This window comes from Muntiacus reevesi, chromosome 3 (genome assembly GCF_963930625.1).
Source record: "Muntiacus reevesi chromosome 3, mMunRee1.1, whole genome shotgun sequence".
NCBI classification, from domain to species: Eukaryota; Metazoa; Chordata; class Mammalia; order Artiodactyla; family Cervidae; genus Muntiacus; species Muntiacus reevesi.
The window spans coordinates 130,101,709-130,125,205 of record NC_089251.1 but is presented as its reverse complement, the minus strand read 5'-3'; the positions used below and the strand labels follow the sequence as shown (position 1 = coordinate 130,125,205).

The following is a 23,497-nucleotide window of genomic DNA, read 5'->3' as shown; positions in this document are numbered from 1 at the left end:
CCTTTTTTCTTTTAATGATCAACTCCAAAGAAGTTTGTCACTGTCTTTATAAAGCAAGTACTCTACTAGAATGCATGCAGACATAGCAATGAATATATGTTTTTGACAACAGAGTGTATGAGGATTAATTTTTGCTCTTTTAAATTATGATCCATGTACTTTGAAATTAACAGTAACATTCCACTTATCCATTTACATACACGTCCAACTTCTGGCAACCTCTACCTTCTAGAACATAGAGACTCAAAAGGTAAAAAAAAAAAAAAAAAGCTTCTGAGGAAGGCAGTAGTTTCAAAGCTAATGAACTTTAATGAATTAAACAGGGACCCTTCTTCCCCAGGAAATGGTGAACAAAATAATGTAGCAAGTTCATCAAGAAATGAGAGCTAAGAAATGAGAGAGAATAACCACCAAAAGGACAATAAAGAACTATAAAGTAATTTAATGTAAAGGCAAACTGTCTCATAAGACTTAAGAGCCTCTGAGGGCATTACTATATTAAAACACAGTGTAATAATGGATACTTACAATGCCAGTTCTAAGTCATTACATTATATTTAAATTATCTTCAGTGTATTTCATTTAATAATATAAGGAATTCTGCAAGGTTACAGAGATATAACCATCTAAAATGGTTAAAACATTTTAAAGATTAAAATAAAAAGGCAACGTTTTAAAAGGCAAGCTTCAATCATATAAAAATTCATTTATTTGGAATATGAAATAATATTTTTCAATGATACTAGATAAGTAAGGTGTTACTGTGTTGTCTTCTAAGTGAGCCAAAAATAAACTAAAGGAAAAAGTGGTAAAGGTAAAAAAGCACAAACTTTCTTTGATGAAGGTTAACATAAATTCATATGCTATACTAAAAAAAAATGTCAAATGGAAGTTAGAAAATGCAATAATCTAAATGTGAAAACTATAAATAAACATATAGAATGATGGCATCAAGAAACAAGAGGCCACAGTGGAAACCAGAAGGATGCGTAGCAATGTAGATCAAAGAAAAGAGGCAAGTGGTCAGCGATAAGCCCAACCATGGTCTTTGGCTGAGAGCAGTCAGGGTACCACTGCACTTCAGCCTGAACACTTGAATAGCCTCCCAATATGTATTTAAAAAGAGTTTTTAATATAACTTCAAAAAAGCCAATTAGCCATCTTAATTCTTCATTTCTGATTCCATGCTCACCAAGCAAAACTGAACATACTGTTTATTTATTTATCTATGAGATTCTTTGCTGAAGTAGGGTGACACCTGGTTACTAATATACCAGGGTCAAATGTGACAAAGAATATTACAGAAGAACCAATGGTATTTTGGTTTATAATTCAGCCTCTTTTAAGTTTGATCGGCATGACAGGTCTTCTAGGGCCTAATCATCTTTATTGATCAACTCTCAAATTCTCATACCAGTAAGACCCTGGAGAACAGATTGACCATGCCAAGTATAATGATGCCCAATGAAACCATCTCTTTCTTGAAACTGTAGTGATTTGGTACATAAAGAGTGCATTCCATTAATAGTTACTATATTCACAGAAGGCAGCTTGCCTGTAGTAAGGAAAAATATTCATCCTGTAAAGGCATCACTTGCTCACTTTCTAAGCAGCCAAGTGGTATTGCTCATTTGTATCTTGAGAACGGGCAAGAGTATTCATATCGGTACCATGTCAGATTTCTAGTCAGTTAGTCATCTGGTTCTAATTGCACTGAAAAATAATTAACAGGAGGAAAAGAAAATAGCAGTTCCCAAATGTCATTTTATGGTTATATAAGCCCCCCAAAAGCCCTTAAACAACAAAAGTGTCTCTTTTCTAAAAGTACTTTGGGACATCAAATCTTTAGAAAAACTAGTTTTAAAGTCAAATGACAACCAAGTCATTTAGAAATGTCTAATCAGGAACTGTAGTTCTAGTCAAATCATAGAGGAGGTATATTAAAAAAAAACAGTATTTGTCTCCTTCTTGGACTAACTTCTGGTCTGAAGCAAAAATATATAAAATATTTGTAGAATAGCTACATTCTAGTATGTATTTGTTTTCCTGTCCCCTTTCAGAATGGCTCCAGTTCAGTGTCTAAGATAAGAAGTCCCACACTAGTTAGCAAAATGTGAAAAGATATTTTGAGATCTCCATGCATGTATTTGAAGAATGGTGCTTTTTATACCAGTAAGGGTTACTTTAAACCTTCAATCCTTAAAATTCTTTGTCATCAGTCAATTTCTAGAGTTGTAGGATGAAAATATTACATACAAAAGATGATCTAAGAAGTTTTAAAGCAAAATTTTGAGAGGATCATCAGAACTTGCTTCAGTGTTAAAACTTGATATACCCTACTTACAGTTCAAAGCAAATTTAGGAAAATTCCAAAATATAGTAATGCAGAGCAGTTACCATGCAAAAAGAGAAACAATATGAAAAGGGGAGGGGATAATCTTGGAAATTAGGGTAAGCCAAATCCTTAAAAATACAAATTTTGGGTACACAAGAAATATAACTCACTTTGAAGGTGTAGAAGGGCTGGTGATGCAGGAATTCACCATTTGAGAGGCTTTCAATGGTCTAGAACTATCAGAAAATTAGAAAATATATAATGTATATAATTACATTACTAAAAAAATATACACTTAACTTATAGAATGAATTACCCTGTATTACAGTCCTTTATACATCCTCTTGAAAAGCAAACAATTATACTTTTCAACTAATTAATAGAGGCCAAAAGAGAAAACAAAACACTTTCTCTAGGCTTTGCCTTATCTAATGATCTAAATAAACAACACCGGAAATGAAGTCAAACACTGATACAACAGGAAAAGAACAACTTGGGAAATTCTCTTTGTCTCAGTTCTTTTAAGCAATAAAATAGTTAACAGCTCTCATTTATTGAGGACTTACTAGATGTCAGGCACTATAATAAAAACTCATATGTATTACCTCATTTAAAGCTCACAACTACTCTGTTATTTTCCCTACAGACAGGTCAAGGAATTTGTCCAAAGTCTCAAAGGTATTAAAAATTGTACAGTCAGAGAGCCCAGTTTCAGGCCTGTGATAGTAAAGAGCCTTGGCTAATCATATGAAATGGTAATATTGCCAGAAAGAATACTAGCTCTACCAGTAGAGGGCAGTTTGCATCAAGCAAAAACATCCATTCTAAAGAAAGGCCATAAGGGAATATCCAGAAACAATGACTCTCTGGGAACATGTTACTGACTCAGTGAGGTGTTCAGTGTAAACCTATATGATGTAGAATATATTTCAATTATTAATCCAAAAGGGAAATAATTTTTACAAAACTTCATCAATTCATTTTAGCAAATGTTTATCACTTAGTGTGTAAGTATAAAATGGAACTACAACATATGGCTCAAAGTAATGCAAGTATGCAGAGGTAAAAGCAACATCTGAAGAAATCTTAAGGTTTTCCCAGGATTCATGATGATAAAATAAAAAGTTACTTCTTTTCTCATGGAAAAAATTTAAGGCACCATTGAAGTTCTTTGCTCAAACTGGTAATAATACTTTTATGAAGACATAATCTATTTTAAAGGTCCCAGCATTATATTTAATACACTGTTTCTTAAGTTTGCATACTCTAAAGAGTCAGCAAAGGGATTCATTAAAAATATTGATTCCAAAAAAATAAATAAATAAAATAAAAATACTGATTCCCCAGTCCTATATCAGCTTTGCTGAAACAGAACTTCTAGGGAACAAACACAGGAATTGGTATTTTTAGTGTTCAGGGGACTCTTAATACCATGCAAATTTGGTTTGTATTCCTCAAATGTATAAAACTGTCTTCCATTCATGTCAATGTATGACAAAACCCACTACAATATTGTAAAGTAATTAGCCTCCAACTAATAAATGAAAAAAACAAAAAAAACCCTGTCTTCCAGTGATCTAAAAGAGTAAGGAGTACTCCCTAAAAAAGTAATTTATTATGAAAGGCAATTAATGCACATTGAAAGTTATTATTAAAGCATTTTTTCAATTACTGAAATCACATAGTAATTTAGCACAGAATCCTCAAATAAAGCAAAATTAAAATCTCCTTGTTGGTATGATTTTACCTGGAGTCGTGTTATCTAATTCAGTCATTCTTCTGATCAGATAGTAAAAAGTCTTTCTACTTCAAAAGGGAAAGAAATTCTCAAGGACTTACACTGCCATCTGTGCACTCCAACCAAGGTTAAAGGGTGGTTTCGTATTTTCAGTGCAATGAGATGAGAGGGTCAGGTATCTTGGAATGATGACTTGCTGCCCAATCTTGTTGTTAAGTGAGAGAGCAACATTGAAGCTATATCGTTTCAAATGAAGAATGAGGATTCTGAAAAACAGAAGATGATGACATTACTAGTTTGAATATAAGAGAGGTAGTAGCTCTTTAACAGCTAACAAGAGATCACTTAACTAACCATGTTAGACAGCTTTTGATTCAAAGACTACAATAGGCCAAGTTAAAGATCTGTCAAATAACATTTACTGAATACCTGCCATGTGCTAGGCATTGTGCTAGATACTAAGAACACACACAAAAAATAAAACACAGGCACTGGGTAGATATTATTAATTGGGAGGTTTGGGTAAAATAATGTTACCAGAAAAAAATCAAAACATCAGTTCAGTTCAGTCCCTCAGTTGTGTTCGACTCTTTGTGACACCATGGACTGCAGCATGCCAGGCTTCCCTGTCTATCACCAACTCCTGGAGTTTACTCAAACTCATATCCATTGAGTCGGTGATGCCATCCAACCATCTCATCCTCTGTTGTCCCCTTCCCCTCCTGCCTTCAATCTTTCCCAGCATCAGGGTCTTTTCAAATGAGTCAGTTCTACGCATTTGGCCAAAGTATTGGAGTTTCAGCTTCAGCACCAGTCCTTCCAATGAATATTCAGGACTGATTTCCTTTAGGATGGACTGGTTGATCTGCTTGGAGTTAAGGGACTCTCAAGAGTGTTCTCCAACATCACAGTTCAAAAGCATCAATTCTTTAGTGCTGAGCTTTCTTTACAGTCCAACTCTCACATCCATACATGACTACTGGAAAAACCATAGCTTTGACTAGATGGACCTTTGTTGGCAAAGTAATGTCTCTGCTTTTTAATATGCTGTCTAGGTTGGTCATGACTTTTCTTCCAAGGAGCAAGCATCTTTTAAACCAAAACATATCGGACAAGAAAATGGAATTTTAAAATACTGTATTGATACTGGGTCAAATCCTTATTTACTTCAGTGTTATATAGTTTATCAAAAAATGGATGTTATATAACCATAAGGGTCTTCCTTGTAGCTCAAACAGTAAAGAATCTGCCTGCAACATATGAGACCCAGGTTTGATCCCTGGGTCAAAAAGATCCCCTGGAGAAGGGAATGGCAGTCCACTTCAGTATTCTTTTTTTTTTTTTTCCCATTTATTTTTTTATTAGTTGGAGGCTAATTACTTTACAATATTGTAGTGGTTTTTATCATACATTGACATGAATCAGCCATGGATTTACATGTATTCCCCATCCCGATCCCCCCCTACCACCTCCCTCTCCACCTGATCCCTCTGGGTATTCCCGGTGCACCAGGCCCAAGCACTTGTCTCATGTAGCCAACCTGGGCTGGTGGTCTGTGTCACCCTACATAATATACATGTTTCCATGCTGTTCTCTCGAAACATCCCACCCTCGCCTTCTCCCACAGAGTCCAAAAGTCTGTTCTGTACATCTGTGTCTCTTTTTCTGTTTTGCATATAGGGTTATCGTTACCATCTTTCTAAATTCCATATATATGTGTTAGTATACTGTATTGGTCTTTATCTTTCTGGCTTACTTCACTCTGTATAATGGGCTCCAGTTTCATCCATCTCATTAGAACTGATTCAAATGTATTCTTTTTAATGGCTGAGTAATATTCCATGGTGTATATGTACCACAGCTTCCTTACCCATTCGTCTGCTGATGGGCATCTAGGTTGCTTCCATGTCCTGGCTATTATAAACAGTGCTGCAATGAACATTGGGGTGCACGTGTCTCTTTCAGATCTGGTTTCCTTGGTGTGTATGCCCAGAAGTGGTATTGCTGGGTCATATGTCAGTTCTACGTCCAGTTTTTAAGAAATCTCCACACTGTTCTCCATAGAGGCTGTACTAGTTTGCATTCCCACCAACAGTGTAAGAGGGTTCCCCTTTTCTCCACAGCCTCTCCAGCATTTATTGCTTGTAGACTTTTGGATAGCAGCCATCCTGACTGGCGTGTAATGGTACCTCATTGTGGTTTTGATTTGCATTTCTTTGATAATGAGTGATGTTGAGCATCTTTTCATGTGTTTGTCAGCCATCTCTATGTCTTCTTTGGAGAAGTGTCTGTTTAGTTCTTTGGCCCATTTTTTGATTGGGTCATTTATTTCTCTGGAATTGAGCTGCAGGAGTTGCTTGTATATTTTTGAGATTAATCCTTTGTTGCTTTGTTTGCTATTATTTTCTCCCAATCTGAGGGCTGTCTTTTCACCTTGCTTATAGTTTCCTTTGTACACTTCAGTATTCTTGCCTGGAGAATCCCATGGACACAGGAACCTGGCAGGCTATAGTCCGTGGGATCGCAAAGAGTCAGACACAATTGAGTGACTAACATTACTACTATATAACCATAGATGGTAATTTGAGTGTTAAACAGCCCTTATATTTGATAGTGAAACTTTTTTAAGATGACTTTTGATGAGAACTATTTTTTTCCCGAGAGAAAAGAGAGAAACAAAGTTTTCTCCACATTCAAAAAAAAGTTCTATAAAATGTACATGCCCAATCTGGTTTGTGGATCTGAAAAGGCTTTTAGCACTGTGGTTTTTTAAAATTACTACTGTAGTAACCTTTTTACCTCTAATAAAGAATATAATCTCTGTCTGATAGACTAAACATATTTCACAGCCCACAAGAACACTTTCAAAACTGAATTTCAGAACACCTATGGGAATACCGTTTTTGGAAAACGGTTTCCTTTCTTACTGTATATACCTTCACCAAAGAAACCACAAAGTCAAAAATCCATAAACTGAAGTTACTGACTGTATTTCTCTTTTAAAAGTATGCTAGAATTCATAGCCTTCAAAGTCACAACTTGAGAGAGTACAAGAATCCAACTGATGTGAAGAGACTAAGATGAATGTCAAATGTCAAATATTTTGACTAAACTTTCAAATGATCCCACTAAAATAAAAGGTAATATGAAACAGTCAAATTATCACTCATCTGTAAAGGTGAGGTGGACTACAAATGAACAGATTTGACAAAGATATCAGGGCCTTCAAGAATAAAACAAACTGGTTTAATACTGAAATGAACAAAAATAGAGCCAAGTCTAGTAATTAGGATTTATGACACAAAGACTTGACTGATTTCCTTAGTTAGTGACAGCTGGTAACAATCAATCCTTTTCCTTAAGATTTATTTCCCCGACTCTCTTGCCTTCCCTGGCTTCCCTGGTGACTCAGACAGTAAAGAGTTGCCTGCATTGTGGGAGACCCAGATTCAATCCCTGGGTTAGGAAGATTCCCTGGAGAAGGGCATGGCTACCCACTCCAGCATTCTTGCCTGGAGAATTCCATGGACAGAGGAGCCTGGCAGGCTACAGTCTACGGGGTCGCAGAGAGTCAGACATGACTGAGTGACTAACGTTCTCTTGTCTTAAAACACTCAAAATAGCAAAGAATAAGTCTCTTAAGGAAAAAAAGACAGATTATGGTCAACATAATACTGCTATGATTTAGAAAGTCATTTCTTTCAAAGATATTCATTTTCTAGAAAGGTCCAGATACATAATGTAAAAGAACTAGTCCCTAGGGGGCTGGTTCCAGAAACGCCACATTCACTCATAGAAAACTGAAGCTTCTAAAATAAAGCAAAGCACTCTGCAGGCAAAGTGCCACATAAACACTTACTGTTATTAATAATCTTGTTTGTGGTTGAGATCTATTCTTGGAAAGAACTGAAAGCTGTTCTACAATCATATTTTTTCTAACTAGTTTGGCTTTATATTTGTTTATACAGATAATACAGTATAAGTTAATTTCCTTCCTAATTCAGAATTTTTATGACTACAGGAAACTTACCAACTTACCCTCTGAAAAAAAATACAGCACAAATTGCAAAAAAATTACTCTTCCTATTTTATTTTCACATGCACATGTGTATGTGTCTGTAGCATATTTTTATTGAAGGTTTGGGATAAGAGGGAAATTAGAGCATGACAGATTTTAACAGAGTGTTACACATTATTGAATTAAAATTTTACTTTACTATCTAGTTTCTATCATCATTTCAAAATCTCATCAGCCTCATCCTCTTGTTGCCAACTTCTTGGGGCTTTCAGGTTCCCTCTCTTTTTCAACATTCCAAATTCTCTTCCTTTCTGATACAAGGGAATTCTAGCTTTCCATTCTTTACCCTCTTCATATCTTAGCTTTGCTAACCTTCTTTACCAATCCACCTGATAAGCCTCACTTATTCACTAATATTTTTCAGTACTTTAAAGAAGAAAAAGTGAAGAGACAATTAATCTTACCTGGGTAGCCTGTTAAATTTGTGCCTGACAAGAGCACACTTCCCACCACATTTCTCACAGGAATACTCAAGTTCTTCTGCCTGTTAAAAAGACAAGAGGGAAAAATAAAGAAGTATGAAGATGAATTAGCACTGCCCCAACTCCAACCAGTTTAAATTTTGTGTCCAGAATCACAAGCCTTACTAAATTAAGACCTAATCCTCAACATATAGTGTAACATCATGCCCTGTTTCACAATTTCTAATTTCCTTTTTTTAACCATGGTAACAGCTCAATTTATGATAGTAACCACAGTAGCAGATTCCCCATGGATACCTTTTCCCCATGGATACGCAAGAACCACTCCTAAGAGTATATCCAGATTTTAACATTTGGCCATAGCAGAGATAAGATCACCTTCAGGTTAGGCGGAGTTCCTGGTCTGTTAGGTGTTAACTCTACCCCTTTCTTATAATGGAACTCAATCTTCTGGTGACAGCCCACTAAGAACAACTGCTCTAAAAGGACCAAAGTTTGGGGCAGATACCATTACCTAGAGAAAACTGAAACAAGAAATCCTTAAAAAATCGGGGTAAAGATACACAGGAAAAGATTCAAATTCTATGATAACAACAGGAATAGTAAGGAATGATTTAAAAAAAGAAAAACAGAGTATTTGAGTGGAGCTGAATTTTCATCATTTCAAGAACAGAGGTTTTTTTGTTTTTGAATCTTAAGAGTGATAACCCTGCCTATTTGCTACAACAAAACAAGAACCACTATTATATAGACCAAAGGTGATCCTGGCAGATTTCCATCAAATATAAGGACTACTACACAACAGTTCAATTATGTCCCAGAAAATTTCAGAATATCTATAGCAGTGTATCATATATGCAAATATTTATCTATAGCTCTACAGCTCTAAAACAAACATGACTCCCCCTTTCTGTTTCTAACAAGGTACATATAACCTAAAGAAAAGCAGAGTATTTTTTCATTCCTAAGATCTTAGTATACTAGCTTAGTGCCTCCAATTTTGATTGGTATTACCCAATTTTAGCATGCGTCACTCTGTATCATTTATTTCTACGGTTGCCTAAAACACTTGCTGTTGAGTTAGATGTATAATCCACTTGAGCAATGAATTTTCTTCTACAGTCAGTTAACAACCATATCTATTAAGCTTTTAAAAATAAATACTATTTATAAATATTTCTCATTTGTTTCCCCTGCAAGTGTTTTGTCAAACTCTACCTTAAAGAAAGTAACTTCAAATACAATTATCTATGATACATAAAATTCAGTTATGTGAAAATACCCAAAGACTGTATTTACTCTAAAGAAAAGATCAAGGGAATCCTGAATTGAACGAGGAGGGAGTGGCTTTTTCCTTCGAGGAAGATCAATGGAGAGGTCATTAAACTGTTCTCTTTTGGGAATAATCTCTCCACATCTGCAAGAATAAAAGGAGACAAATATAAGAATTCAGAAGCCTAACTATGCAATACTAAATAAAAATATACTTCAGAAACAGTGTTCCCCCAAAGGATTTCTCATGACTAGGCATGAGAAGGGGCTTAAAGTGTGACACTAGTGGTAAAGAACCTACTTGTCAACGCAGGAGACATGAGAGACTTGCGTTCGATCTCTGGGTTGGGAAGATCCCCTGGAGGAGGGCATGGCAACTCACTCCAGTATTCTTGCCTGGAGAATCCCATGGACAGAGTAGCCTGGCGGCTACAGTCCACAGGGTCACAGAGAGTCGGACATGGTTAAAGTGACTGAGCAAATATGTATGCAGGCATGAGAGATAAATGCTGAATTTTAAATTTTTTTATTTTCCAAAACCTCACATGCCCCTAAGCCAGTGTGCCCCAACTATTGAGTCTGTGCTCTAGAGCCTGGGAGGGAGACACAATGACTTGAGTTCTTATGCCCCAGCTACTGAAGTCCACGCACTCTATATATATATAGCTCATGCTCCACAACAAGAGAAGTCACTGCAATGAGAAGCCCATGCATCATACCTGGAGAGTAATCCCTGCTCTCCACAATTATAAAAAGTCTGTGCAGCAATGAAGACCCAGCACAGTCAACAATAAATAAATAAAATTATTTTAAAAATAATTAATATAAACAGAAAGAGAGAATTTGCTCTGCCTAACTACCAGAGCTGGACATCGGTAGTCTCCTATCTTGGGGTTGGTACTTACTTTGTTGGCTCTCTAGTCTTGGAACTGTGCGTGCGTGTTCAGTTGCTTCAGTCGTGTCCGACTCTCTGCGACCCTATGGACTGTAGCCCACCAGGCTCCTCTGTCCATGGGATTTTCTAGGCAAAAATACTACAGTGGGTTGCCATGCCCTCCTCCAGACGATCTGGAGGGAGTGAACCCACGTCTTTTGCATTGCAGGCAGATTCTTTACTGACTGAGCCACCAGGGAAACCCCCATATATAAACAAGATTAAAAAAAGCATTGCAAAAATTAAAAATAATTCATAAAGTATTTTATAGAAAACACATTTTTAATAAAAACAATTTGGTTCAACAAAATAAACTAATAAGAAGGGGTCTTTTCAGGACATGGGCACACACAAAAAGTAGAGCAAAATTAACCATTCGGTCAGCACTAAAGCATTTAATGAACTATTTAAGTTCGCTTTAGTTCTCACCCCACCAAGCATTTTCATAGAGGATAAAGATAATGAACAAAGATATTTATACTCATGTTTCCCCATGACACAGGAATGAAGATAAGAATTACAACCTTCTAGAAGAGTTTGGTGGAGAAGGCAACGGCAACCCACTCCAGTACTCTTGCTTGGAAAATCCCACGGATAGAAGAGCCTGGTAGGCTACAGTCCAGGTCGCTAAGAGTTGGACATGACTGAGTGACTTCACTTTCACTTTTCACTTCATGTGTTGGAGAAGTAAATGGCAACCCACTCCAGTGTTCTTGCCTGGAGGATCCCAGGGACGGGGGAGCCTGGTGGGCTGCCGTCTATGGGGTCGCACAGAGTTGGACACAACTGAAGTGACTTAGCAGCAGCAGCAGAAGAGTTTGGACAGAGAAGTCTAGCAGGCTACAGTCCCAGTCCATGGGGTCGCAAAGAGTCGGACATGACTGAGCAACTAACACTCTCAGAGAAGAGTTTTAGTTACTTGCCATAAGGAATTAAAAGGGAAAAGAGGTTTTTTTTTTAAGAGATTACTTACGCTTTACAGATGATGGAGTGCTGAACTTCAAACTCCAAATTAGTAATAACAGGGCAAGTGTATACTTTAGTAGCTGAAATATCTGGTAAACTTTCTTCTCCAGGAACAGGTTCAGTCTTCCAAGTTTTATTTAATTTTTCCATATCTTCTTTCAGCTGGTCTAAGCACTGACTTAAAAATTCATGAGCATCCTAAGAAGGTATAATATCCTTAATCAGATCAAACCATTTCTTGCTACAATAATAGGTTAGTAACACTGTGATCTATAAAACTAAAGCACTTGGAAGTCAATAACGTGTAGAAAAAGGTCAGATTTACTCTAGTGCTTCAGGGTACATATTTTGTGAAAAACAACAACAGATGACAGATTTTACATTCCTAACTATAAGTTAGATTAGCATGACTAATAAAGTGAATCGTTCCTTCATTTGTTTTTTAAAAAAGAGTGATTTTTCTAAAATAGTCTTTGTAACTAAAATAGTCTAAGGTCCTACATTGGGGCAAATCACATCTATATTATTAAAATGATAAAATACAGAGTCATATTGAACCTTACTGGAAGTCTTCCAACCTGTGATGAACACATGTACACAAATCTCATTTTAAAATAAAATTGGGACTTCCTTTGTGGTCCCGGGGTTAAGAATCTGCCTGCCAATGCAGGGGAGACTGGTTTAACCCCTGGCCTGGGGAACTAAGATCACACATGCCGTGGGGCAACTTAAGTCCATGCATCACATCTATCGAGCCTGTGCTAGAGAGCCCGTGCTCCACAATAAGAGAAGCCATCACAATGGGAAGCCTGCGTACTTCAACTATAGAGTAGCCCCTGTTTGCCATAACTAGAGAAAGCCCACGCGCAGCAACAAAGAATCTATGTACCACAACAGAAACCCAACACAGCCAAAAATAGACAAATAATAAAATAATAAGATAAACTAAAATTGGGTAACACACTAAAATCATTTCTATTTTCCCAATCTCTAAGGTGTTTAAAAACAATTAGTACTCACATTCTGCATATAACCAGAGAATCTCTCTGCTGTAGCTGAAATGGCATTTTTAACCTTCTTGAGTAAATCTTTTTTGGTCTCTGAATTACAGATATCTTTTTTAACAAGCAAGTGTGCAAAGCGTCTGATAAAACAAAAGAGACAAGTTTAGCAGGCTTTACAAAACACTGAAGGTATATTTTAAGGACTGCTAACAATGGCACATAAAATTTTAAGTATCTAAAACACCATTATTCTATAATCGATAGTTAAGAGGTTACTCAGGAAGTATATAACAATTACCTGATAAGTGCATTGAGTGGAATTTTCTTCCATGGGATACCTTGCTTGAGCAAGTCATTTGCAAATGATTGGAGTGAAAATAGAGATTGTAAAATAGCATTCATATAGCAGGTATTTCCCAAATTGGAGAAGCTGAAAATAAAAGAAATGGTACTTTTGAAGACAACAGTAGTTCCTAAAGTATGTTCACTTGAGCAGGGGTCCTCCACTATAGCATGCATCAGAATCACCTGGAAGGCTTGTTAAACTACATACTGCTGGGCCCCAACTCCAGAATTTCTGATTCTGTAGGTCTGGACAGGAAACGTGCAAAAATGTGCGTGTCTAAAAGGGTCTCAGTTGATGCTAACGCTGCTGGTATGGAGACCACACTTAGAGAACCACCACAGTATAACATTATTACACTTTAGTTTCAACTCAAGGAAAATTCTGTTTTCAAATGAAAGCTAAAAAGGATTGGGGACTTAAAAACTCTTTATTTGTAAATATTCTCAAACTTACAGAAAAGTTGCACAGAAAAATATTTTTTACCCAGACTCACTAATTTGTTAACCCTTTTTTACTATATGCTTTATCATTTAACACTTCTCCCTATATATTTTTCCTGACCCATTTGAGAATAAGTTGCATAGATCATAGCCATTTAGCTCTAGGGTATATCTCATAACAATTGACCCAATTTTTCTTTATGCACTTTTTCTCCCTAAGCACGAAATTCAGTCCAGGATAACATAATGCAAAATTCAGTTTTCTTTAATCTGGAACGATTCTTCAGTTTTCACTTTCAAGACACTGACATTTGTGCAGAAGGCAGCACACCTCTCTGCTCCCCACACCATGCGCCCCATCCACCCTGGTTAATGGAATGTTCCTCATATTGGGTTTGTTATTTCCTTATGATAAGGTCAGCTCAGACTGAAGTCCATATAGTGATACATAGTGCTACTGTGTCCTTCCAAGGGCATCACATTCAGAGGCACATAATAATTCTGTGTTGCTCATCAGTGATGTCAACTTTAAACACCCTTAAAAACTTCCACTTCAGACTGTGAGAAAGTATCAGGATCTGGAATATCACACAAAGAAAAACTGGACAACAGTCAGCACAGGACTGCAATCCTTAAGAGAAGGCAAGCAAATGCTATCAGTCCTACCATTTATGCACGGTTTCAGCCTGGAGGCAATTGGTGAACTGGAGTTCAGGGGAGTTCAGGGAGTGGTACCCAAACAGAGCCAGAAATCTTGCTGAGTTGAGTTGAAAGAAACTGGAGTTTGAGATGCTGAAGCTGTTAAGGATTCTGGGACAGAGAATCTGGGAGAAAGGAACTGTACAGAGGAGGAGCTACAGAAATCTGCACAGGGGTCTGCTAGAGCATTACACTGAAAAACTAACTTGTGCATGCATAAGGTGGAACCTTGAGGTGGCATGGAAGAAGAACTTCAAGGAAAAGGATGATTACTGGGAAGCTACTAGCTAAACACTTTCCAGAGCTCATGCAGAATCTAAGAGTTTTTAGGTTCCCAACAGAGTAGAGAGACATAGATGAATTCATGGAGCATTAGTAGAGACCACAAGAAAGGAATTAAATCAGCCTTAGAATAAAGGTCATTTAAGATTTGACCCCAAAGAGTTTAAACACAAATGCCGAAACAAACCCAACAGCAGACAGGGATATTAAAATAGCTATTATAAATATGCTTCAAGGATGTGAAATATGTGATCAAGGATGTATGTGATCAAGTATGTGATCAAGGATGTGAAGTAAAACAAAAACACTAAGGAAAGAAATGGAAGATATTAAAAACTGAATTTCAAGAGATGAAAAAAATATTTGAAATGAAATTTTATTGAATGAAATTAATAGCAAATTAAACACTGAAGGAGGAAATAATGAATCTGAAGATAGAGCAACATGAAATATCAAAAAAGAATTATCTATCTTATATTTAATATAAAACATTACTTTTATAATTTAAAATAAAATATACTTCTATACTTAAAATACTGAATATGTTGTATAACTATATTTTATATAGTACTTTAAATCTATATATATATATACACACATAAGCAAAGATACATGTTTTTTCTTATTTCCCCTTCTTTCTCACACAAAGGTAATATACTACTGTATACTATTCAGCAATGTGGTCTTTTTTAACTTACCAAGATACCCTTTGTTATTTTCAGGGTTTTTTTTCTGTTTCTTTCTAAACTATAGCCATATTAGTGGGTATAAAGTGGTACCTCACTTTGGTTTTAATTTCATACACCTACTTCTTACTTTTTTTACATTTTTTTCCCCACAACCTCACAATTTTCCATTCCTTTTAGGAATTTGACCCTTTCACCTAGTTATCAAATTTGTTGGATATTCTCTTATAATCCTTTTTATCTTAATAATGTTGGTGCAATGTACTTTCATTTTTTATTTTAGTGATTTGAGTCTTCATTCTTTTATCTTTGCCTGTTTATCTAAAGATCTGTCAATTTTCTGGATCTTTTCAAAGAAGTAACTTTTGGTTTTCTCTATTATTTTTCTACTCTCCATTCTGTTTATCTCTGCTCTAATCTTTATTATTCTCTTTCTTCAGTTAAATTTTGGCTTCATTTGCTGTTCTTTTTCTAGTTCCTCAAGGTGTAAAGTTAGGTTACCGATTTGAGGTCATTTAAAAAAAAATCATAGTAAAATACATAAAACATAAAATTTACTAAAAAAAAAACCATTAAGTATACAGCTTACAAGGCATTAAGTACATTCACCACCATTCATCTCCAGAATTTTTTCATCTTCCCAAACTGAAACTCTGTACCTATTAAACAATAATTCTTCATTCCCCTTTCTCTGGCAACCACCATTCTACTTCCTGATCCTACTAATTGACTACTCTAGTAATTCATTTAAGTGGAATCATATAGTGTTTGCCCTGTGGTGACTGATTTTACCTAGCATAATGAGTAGGTTCAAGATTCATTCACACTGTAGCATGTGTCAGAATTTCTTTCCTATTTAAGGATGAACAGTATTCCATTGTATATATACATTAATAACACATTTTGTTGATCTACTCATTCACTGGTAGACACTTAGGCTGCTTCCACCTTTTGACTATTGTTTATAATGCTGTTGTTAATATGGATGTACAAACACCTCTTCATGTCACAGTTCTTAATTATTTTAGATATATGTGCTGGATCATATGGTTAAGTCTACTCTTAATTCTTTGAAGAACTGTCATACTATTTTCCATTAACAGTTGCACCATTTTACATTCCCACTAGCAATGTACAAGGGTTCTAATTTCTCCACATTCTCATACACACTTTTTTTACCGCAGGCACTTGCTGCTAGAAATCGCCCTAGGAGTACTGTTTTTGCCATATCTCATTAGTTCTGGTATGCTGTTTTAGGCTTCATTTGTCTTCAAGTAATTTTTAATTTCTCTTGTGATGTTATTCTTTGACTCACTGGTTGTTTAAGAGTATGCTGTTTAATTTTCACGTATTTCCAATTTTTTGTTACTTATTTCTAACTTCATTCTATTGTGACTGCAGAAGATACTCTGTATGATTTGTATCTTTTAAAATGTATTGACACTTACTATATGGCCTAACAGGGTTTCTACTAGAAAATGTTTCATGTGCATGTGAGAAGAATGCATATTCTGCCATTGGGTGGAGTGTTCTATTAGGTTGGTGTAAACGGAACTGCAGTTTTGGACTGTGAATTTTAAATAACTAGGCTCAAACACCTGTATTAATCAAAATAGGAACCATTACAATCCACACATGTTTGCCAGTAAGAAATGTCTGTTTATTCCTGTAATGTAAAAATCCGTGCTTTGGGATTTGACGATCTCTTGGAAAGCAATTTCTGCATCCTGCTTATTGTGGAAGTGTTTTCTCTGCAAGAAGTTGTCGAGATACTTGAGGAAGTGGTAGTTGGTTGGTTAGATGTCAGGTGAATATGGCAGATGAGGCAAAACTTCGCAGCCCAACTCGTTCAACTTTTGAAGCGTTGGCTGTGTGACGTACGGTCGGGCATTGTCGTGGAGAAGAACTGGGCCCTTCCTGTTGACCAATGACGACTGAAGGCACTGCAGTTTTCAATACATCTCATTGATTCACTGAGCATAATTCTCAGATGTAATGGTCTCGCCGGGATTCAGAAAGCTATAGTGGATCAGACTGGCAGCAGATCACCAGACAGTGACCATCATCTTTTTTTTGATGCAAGTTTGGCTCTGGGAAGTGCTCTGGAGCTTCTCCTAGGCCCAACCGTTGAGCTAGTCATTACAGGTTGTTGTATAAAATCCACTTTACATCACAAGTCACAATCCAATTGAGAAACAGCTCATTGTAGGGTAGAATAAGAGAAGATGACACTTCAAAATGATGATTTGGTTTTCAGTCAGCTCATGAGGTACCCTCTACCAAGCTTTTCCACCTTTCTAATTTGCTGCCAAATGACTGTAGAATGGTCATATAGTTTTAAGAGGGTCAACTGGTTGTGGTCACCTTTCGATGGCCGACCACTGCACTCCTCATCTGGAACCACCACTACACTGTACTCTCGTTAGCAGTTCCTGGGCCAAATGAATTGTTGATGTTGTGAGTTGTCTCCATTGCTTTATGACCCATTTGAACTTGTAAGAAAATTGCTTGAATTTGCTTTTTGTCTAACATCATTTCCCTAATCTAAAATACATAAGAAGTAAACAGCAAAACATAAAGCAAGAAATGTGCATTAAAATGATGTATAACATAACCACATTTAAGAATGTATTCCAATATCAAACGACAAAGTTCAACAATGCAAAACTGCAATTACTTTTGCACCAACTGAATGTATTAGTTGGGTCTAAGCAGTTCACAGTATTGGTCAACTCCTGTATTTCCTTACTGACTTTTCTGTTTATATGTTCTATACATTACTGAAGTGAAGTATTGATGTCTCCAGCTATTATTTTTACAACTCTATTTTTCCCCCTCCAGTTGCTTTTAAAATTTTGTCTTTTAAACGAATGTCTATGCTTTCCCAGGAATGGTTTCTATTAATTTCTTCTATCAGTGGGAGCACCTTGATAGGCTTATTTTTCCTTCTATGGAAACTGGTGAAAGTATTTTTTTAACCTTTACTGGGATCAATTTAAACTACTGACGTCTTTTCTAAAACAATTATGTCCATTTCATTTAAGTTTTCTAATTCTTTTGTTAAGAGAAATACGAAATTGTCTCAAATTGTATCTAAAATTTCCTCTACATTAGTAATTCTCTCTAATCACATTTTATGTATTTCTTCCCTTTTTATCTTGACTAAAAGATAAAAGGTTAATGATATATCTACTTCATGAACTTTTTTTATACTTTGTTACTGATCAGGTGATTTTTGCAGAAACAAAAATCTGTGGCATTAATACGTCTCTGGTTAATAATGTGTTAATCTATTTTTCAGCTCTTTGTTACATGCAATTCTAACTTTTATCTTTATTATTTCCTTGCTTTTGTTTCCTTTTGGATTATTTTGTTCTTTTATATTGTCTGTTCATTTTGAGCTTGGAATTCATATTTTCATCCTTTCATTTGTATTGATACAGGTGTCTAGGACTAAGTTTTCTCTGATCACTGCTGTAAATGTAACCCACAGATACTGATAAACAGGGTTTTCATTATCATTAATCTTCAGAACATCTGTTATTTGTGTTTGAACCAAGGGTCACTTATAGGGTTTTTAGGATTTCTAGTTGGAAGTTACATTTTTAATATTCAGTTTCATGTTTATTAACCAGTTTCATTTCACTGTGATCAAAAGATGGTGGTTGTCCCATTTCTACTTTATAGGGTGTCTCCTGATTTTTCCTTTGTGCCCTAACATATAATTACTTTCTGTGAATGCTCCGTATGTGTTTGAAAAGGTCTATACTCTATGATCGGAGTATGGCATTTACTATTTTTCACAGATCTATCTGATTATGTTGTTTAGATCTTTTATGTCCTTAAATACTCTATTTTATCAGCTATTAGGACTGCAACCTCTGCTTTCTTAACTGTTTCCATTAGACAGCCAAATTGCTTTCCCTTCCTTTATTTTACAACTTTAAAAATCACTGTTCTAGGTATATCTCTAGTGTACAGCATAGAGTTGGTTTTGCTTTCTGAGATAATTTGAAAATATTTTTCTATTAGATGTGTCAGCCCATTTACATTTCTTGATGTGACAAATATATTTGGACTCAACTGTGTCACATTGCTATATTTTATTTATTCATCTGGTGTTTTAGAAATATCTCTTGATTTTAAAAAAGTTTTTTTTTAAGTGGTTATTGTACTTTTTATAGTGCTCATAACTCTTTTTTTTTTACTATCTAATCTGTCCATTTTAAAGAGTACTTTTTGACTTGCATTTACTACTGATTTCAGTCAATTTATTTATTCTACTTTTCTTTCTCTCTCCTTCTATTTTTAGTTACAATCATACTCCTTTGTCAGAAGACATAATATCTATATGTCATCCTTATATACTGGTGTTTCCACCACTGTTTTAGTCTTATCTCTATAACTGAATATATGAAATATTCACCATCTATCTTTTGCCAGTATCTCCTTCATTACCTCTTGGCTGGATGAAGCTTATATCTTATAGAGACCTCAGGAAGAGCTTATGTGTAATTATTCCAAGTTCTTCCACTTTTTTTTTTTCAAGTTCTTCCACTTTAAAACTTTTTTTCCCCTAGCCCACATACCTGAAAGCTTACATTAGCATATCTGTTTATCCTTTCTTTCATCAAGTTTCTTGAAAATGATGTTCTTTTTTCATCCGCTTTGAATGATGACTGAGAAGTCTACTCCTCTTTCCCTCACAAATTATTTTATCTTTTGACTCAAGGCACTGAGTATTTTTCCTCATCTTTAAAGTCTAATACTTGTACTAACATATGTCTTGTTCATTCAATTTTCCAGGTACTTGGAGGGCTCTTTGAATGTATAGATTCAGTAATTTTTATTTCTGAAAATTTTATTTCAAAGTTTTCTTGGGTTATGGTTGTAAATACTAGTTCTGTTTCACTGTTAGGATTTTTTTTCTTCAGAGATTCTAATTATATGTACCATGGGACTTTCCTTGCCTGTTTTCCAATTCAACCACTTCCTCTCTGATCGCTTATACTTATCTCATTTTCCTCCTTGTTTTTTCCTTCAAAGTCTCTTATTAAATTTTCATTTGAACTTATTTTCCCTTGGGGAACTTTCGTTTAGACTTAATTTTTGATATGATGTTGCCTTTCTTCCTCTCTCTCTCTTTTGTGTTCAAGCAACTGTCATTTCTTCCTGCTTGTCCTTTCTGATTCTGGGTTTGAATTGTTGATTTATGTTGCTTTTTTTCATATTTTAAAATGCTTATTTGAGGATATTTAATTTGGTTTTAAGTGCTATATAACAATTTTCTTGCAGTTCATATTGGTTTTTGTGGTAGAATTTTTACTGGACTAAATATTTTGATTCACGTTTTCTGTTTTTCACTTCTAGTCTGTACAGAGATAGTCTGTTTTTTAACATTTGTATTCATTTTGTGGATCTGGTGATAAAATCGAGCACATCCTCTTCCGTCAGTTTAACAAAGTGCACTTTCCTTAATGGATGGTGGTGGTAGTAGAATTATCATATGATCCAGCAATCCCACTCCTGGGCATATGTATAGACAAAACTATAATTAAAAAAGATACATGCAGCCCTATGTTCACAGCAGCATTATTCACAATAGCCAAGACATGGAAACAAGCCCAATGTCCACTGACAGATGAATGGATAAAGAAGATGGCCTCTGTGTGCTTGTGTGTGTATATATGAATATTACTTGGCCATAAAAAAGAATTAAATAATGCCATAGGCAGCAACACAGATACAACTAGAGATTATCACACTAAGTAAAGTAAATCAGAAAGGGAAAGACAAATGCCATATAATATGACTCATATGTGGAATCGAAAATATGCCACAAATGAACCTACCTATGAAACAGAGTCAAGGTCATAAACAACGTCTGATGGTTGCCAAGGGGGAGGGACAGAGTTGGAGGTTGGGGTCAGCAGATCTAAGCTATTATATACAGAAAGGATAAGCAGCAAGGTCCTACTATATAGCACAGGGAGCTATTCAATATCCTATGATAAACCATATGGAAAAGAAAATTTTAAATATGTATAACTGAATCATTATGCTGTACAGCAGAAATTAACACAACATTGTAAATCAACTATATTTCAATTAAAAATTTTCTTTTTCTTTTATATTTATATAAGACGATTGATAGTCACTAAACTTACATGGTAATAATTTCTTGATGTATATGAGTCACATTATTATGCTGTACAATTTAAACTTATACAGTGCTGTATTTCAATTATACTGTAATAAAGCTGGAAGGAAAAAAATCCAAGAGGGCTCCAACTGCCTAGATTCACTATTAGTGTATTAAATACCTCAAGTAAGTTAATTAATTCCTCTAAGCCTTAGTTGTGCTGTGCTGTGTATAGGTGCTCGGTCACATCTGACTCTTTGCAACCTCATGGACAGTAGCCCCCCAGGCTCCTCTGTCCATGGGATTCTCCAGGTAAGAATACTGGAGAGAGTTGTCATGCCCTCCTCCAGGGGATCTTCCCAACTGAGGAATCAAACTCAGGTCTCGAACCCAGATCTCCCGGCCTTTAGGCAGATTCTTTACCATCTGAGTCACCAGGGAAGACCAAGAATACTAGAATGGGTTGCCTATCCCTTCTCCAGGGAATTTCCCCAACCCAGTAATTGATCTAGGGTTTCCTGCATTGCAGGTGGATTCTTTGCCAGCTGAGCTACCAGGGAAGCCCAAGCCTTAATTCCTTAATCTACAAAAACAGATTTTTTAATACATCTAGCTCAGAGATCTACTGTGAGAATTTAAAGAAAAAATTCATTGAAACACAGTTTCTGGCACATAACAAACACTTCAGCTATGATTGATACTATTATTATAGCTATTATACCATGATCTCATTTTTGTATGGTTAATAAAAATATAAGCATGAAGGGGCTGGGAAAGATTAATACTGAAGTATCTACAGAGATGGATGAAGTATATGAGATTTAAGAGCACACATTTTCTGCTTTATGATGTTTTTTATATATATATACATTTACACAGAAACACACACACGTGATTTTGTTTTCAAGGTCCAAAAATTAGAGACCAGATAATGAACTGAACTTTATGGACATGATAAATCTTTAATAAGTGAAAAATATTTGAGAACTATAATTAATAACTCTTTTAATCATCTTGTATACCAAGTAAAAGGACTTCCTAGGTGGTGCTAGTGATAAAGAACTGGTCTGCCAATACAGGAGATGTAAGAGATCTGGGTTTGATCTCTGGGTTGGGAAGATCCCCTGGAGGAGGGCATGGTAACCCACTCCAGTATTCTTGCCTGGAGAATCCCCACGGACAAAGGATCCTGGTGGGCTACAGTCCACGGGGACACAAAGAGTCGGACATGACTGAAGCGATTTAGCATGCACACATACCAAGTAAAACATACTTCAGTTGAATCACTTTATAAAAAGAAAGCAAAATAAAATAATTTACCTACCCTTGCAGTTGCTGCTGTTGGTAAGAGGAAAGGGGCACTCTTGGCTTGTTCCAGCCAGTGTAATCCTGGTTACACCTCAGTTTTTTAACAGAAAGAGGAGCTGGCTGAGGAAGAAATCCCAAACTTCTTTTGGCAGACGGAGTTTGGCTTGAAATATTAGTCCTATGAAAAAGAAAAAATAACGAAGAAACAAAACAAATTTGAATGCTGCTTTCTTTCCCTACTAGATTCAGAGAAGTCAATGTCTATGGGGAAAAAATATCCTAAATTTGAGGAAATATCAGTTTTAATGATCACTTGGGAAAAAAATTTTTCACAAATGTAAATTAGCAAATCTGGTGACAGGGAGCTGAAGAGGCAAATAGTATGGTAATGTACAATCAAAATAAGCCAAGTTAAGGGCTTGAGAAAAAACATAGTTTTACTTCTTTATTCACTTTTATCCACTTGATGGCTATCATACATCAGTTTACCTAATCTTGAAAACCTTTAGACAGTGAATTCTTTTCACTATTACGCAACAAATTCGTACACAATCTCCTTGAGAACTTACTCTAATTTATATGCTTAGCAGTGAAAATGTTAGGAATATTTTCAATTTTCTTAGCCAATGATTGTTTCCCAAAAATGCTGTACCAATTTATATTTCCACCCATAGAGAATTTCCCCTTTTCACATAGTCTCCATTACAAAGCTGCTAAGCTGCTAAGTCACTTCAGTCGTGTCCGACTCTGTGCGACCCCATCCCTGGGATTCTCCAGGCAAGAACACTGGAGTTGGTTGCCATTTCCTTCTCCAATGCATAAAAGTGAAAAGTGAAAGTGAAGTC

The 23,497-nt window shown here is 35.8% G+C and overlaps 1 protein-coding gene across 12 annotated transcripts in view; it reads right to left on the bottom strand.

The window, feature by feature from the left end:
- USP37 (ubiquitin specific peptidase 37) overlaps positions 1 to 23,497 on the bottom strand; it is a 90,504-nt gene that overhangs the window by 25,463 nt on the left and 41,544 nt on the right. For 11 of the 12 annotated variants that reach the window (XM_065930575.1, XM_065930574.1, XM_065930577.1 and 8 more), the window contains 8 exons: positions 22,669 to 22,830; positions 13,048 to 13,179; positions 12,766 to 12,889; positions 11,753 to 11,943; positions 9,873 to 9,990; positions 8,556 to 8,635; positions 4,175 to 4,339; positions 2,506 to 2,571 (listed from right to left, as the gene is read on the bottom strand). In XM_065930575.1, coding sequence (XP_065786647.1) covers positions 2,506 to 2,571; positions 4,175 to 4,339; positions 8,556 to 8,635; positions 9,873 to 9,990; positions 11,753 to 11,943; positions 12,766 to 12,889; positions 13,048 to 13,179; positions 22,669 to 22,830 — 1,038 coding nt within the window. The remainder of the gene's footprint in view (positions 1 to 2,505; positions 2,572 to 4,174; positions 4,340 to 8,555; positions 8,636 to 9,872; positions 9,991 to 11,752; positions 11,944 to 12,765; positions 12,890 to 13,047; positions 13,180 to 22,668; positions 22,831 to 23,497) is intronic. The other variant, XM_065930584.1, reaches the window with a different exon arrangement.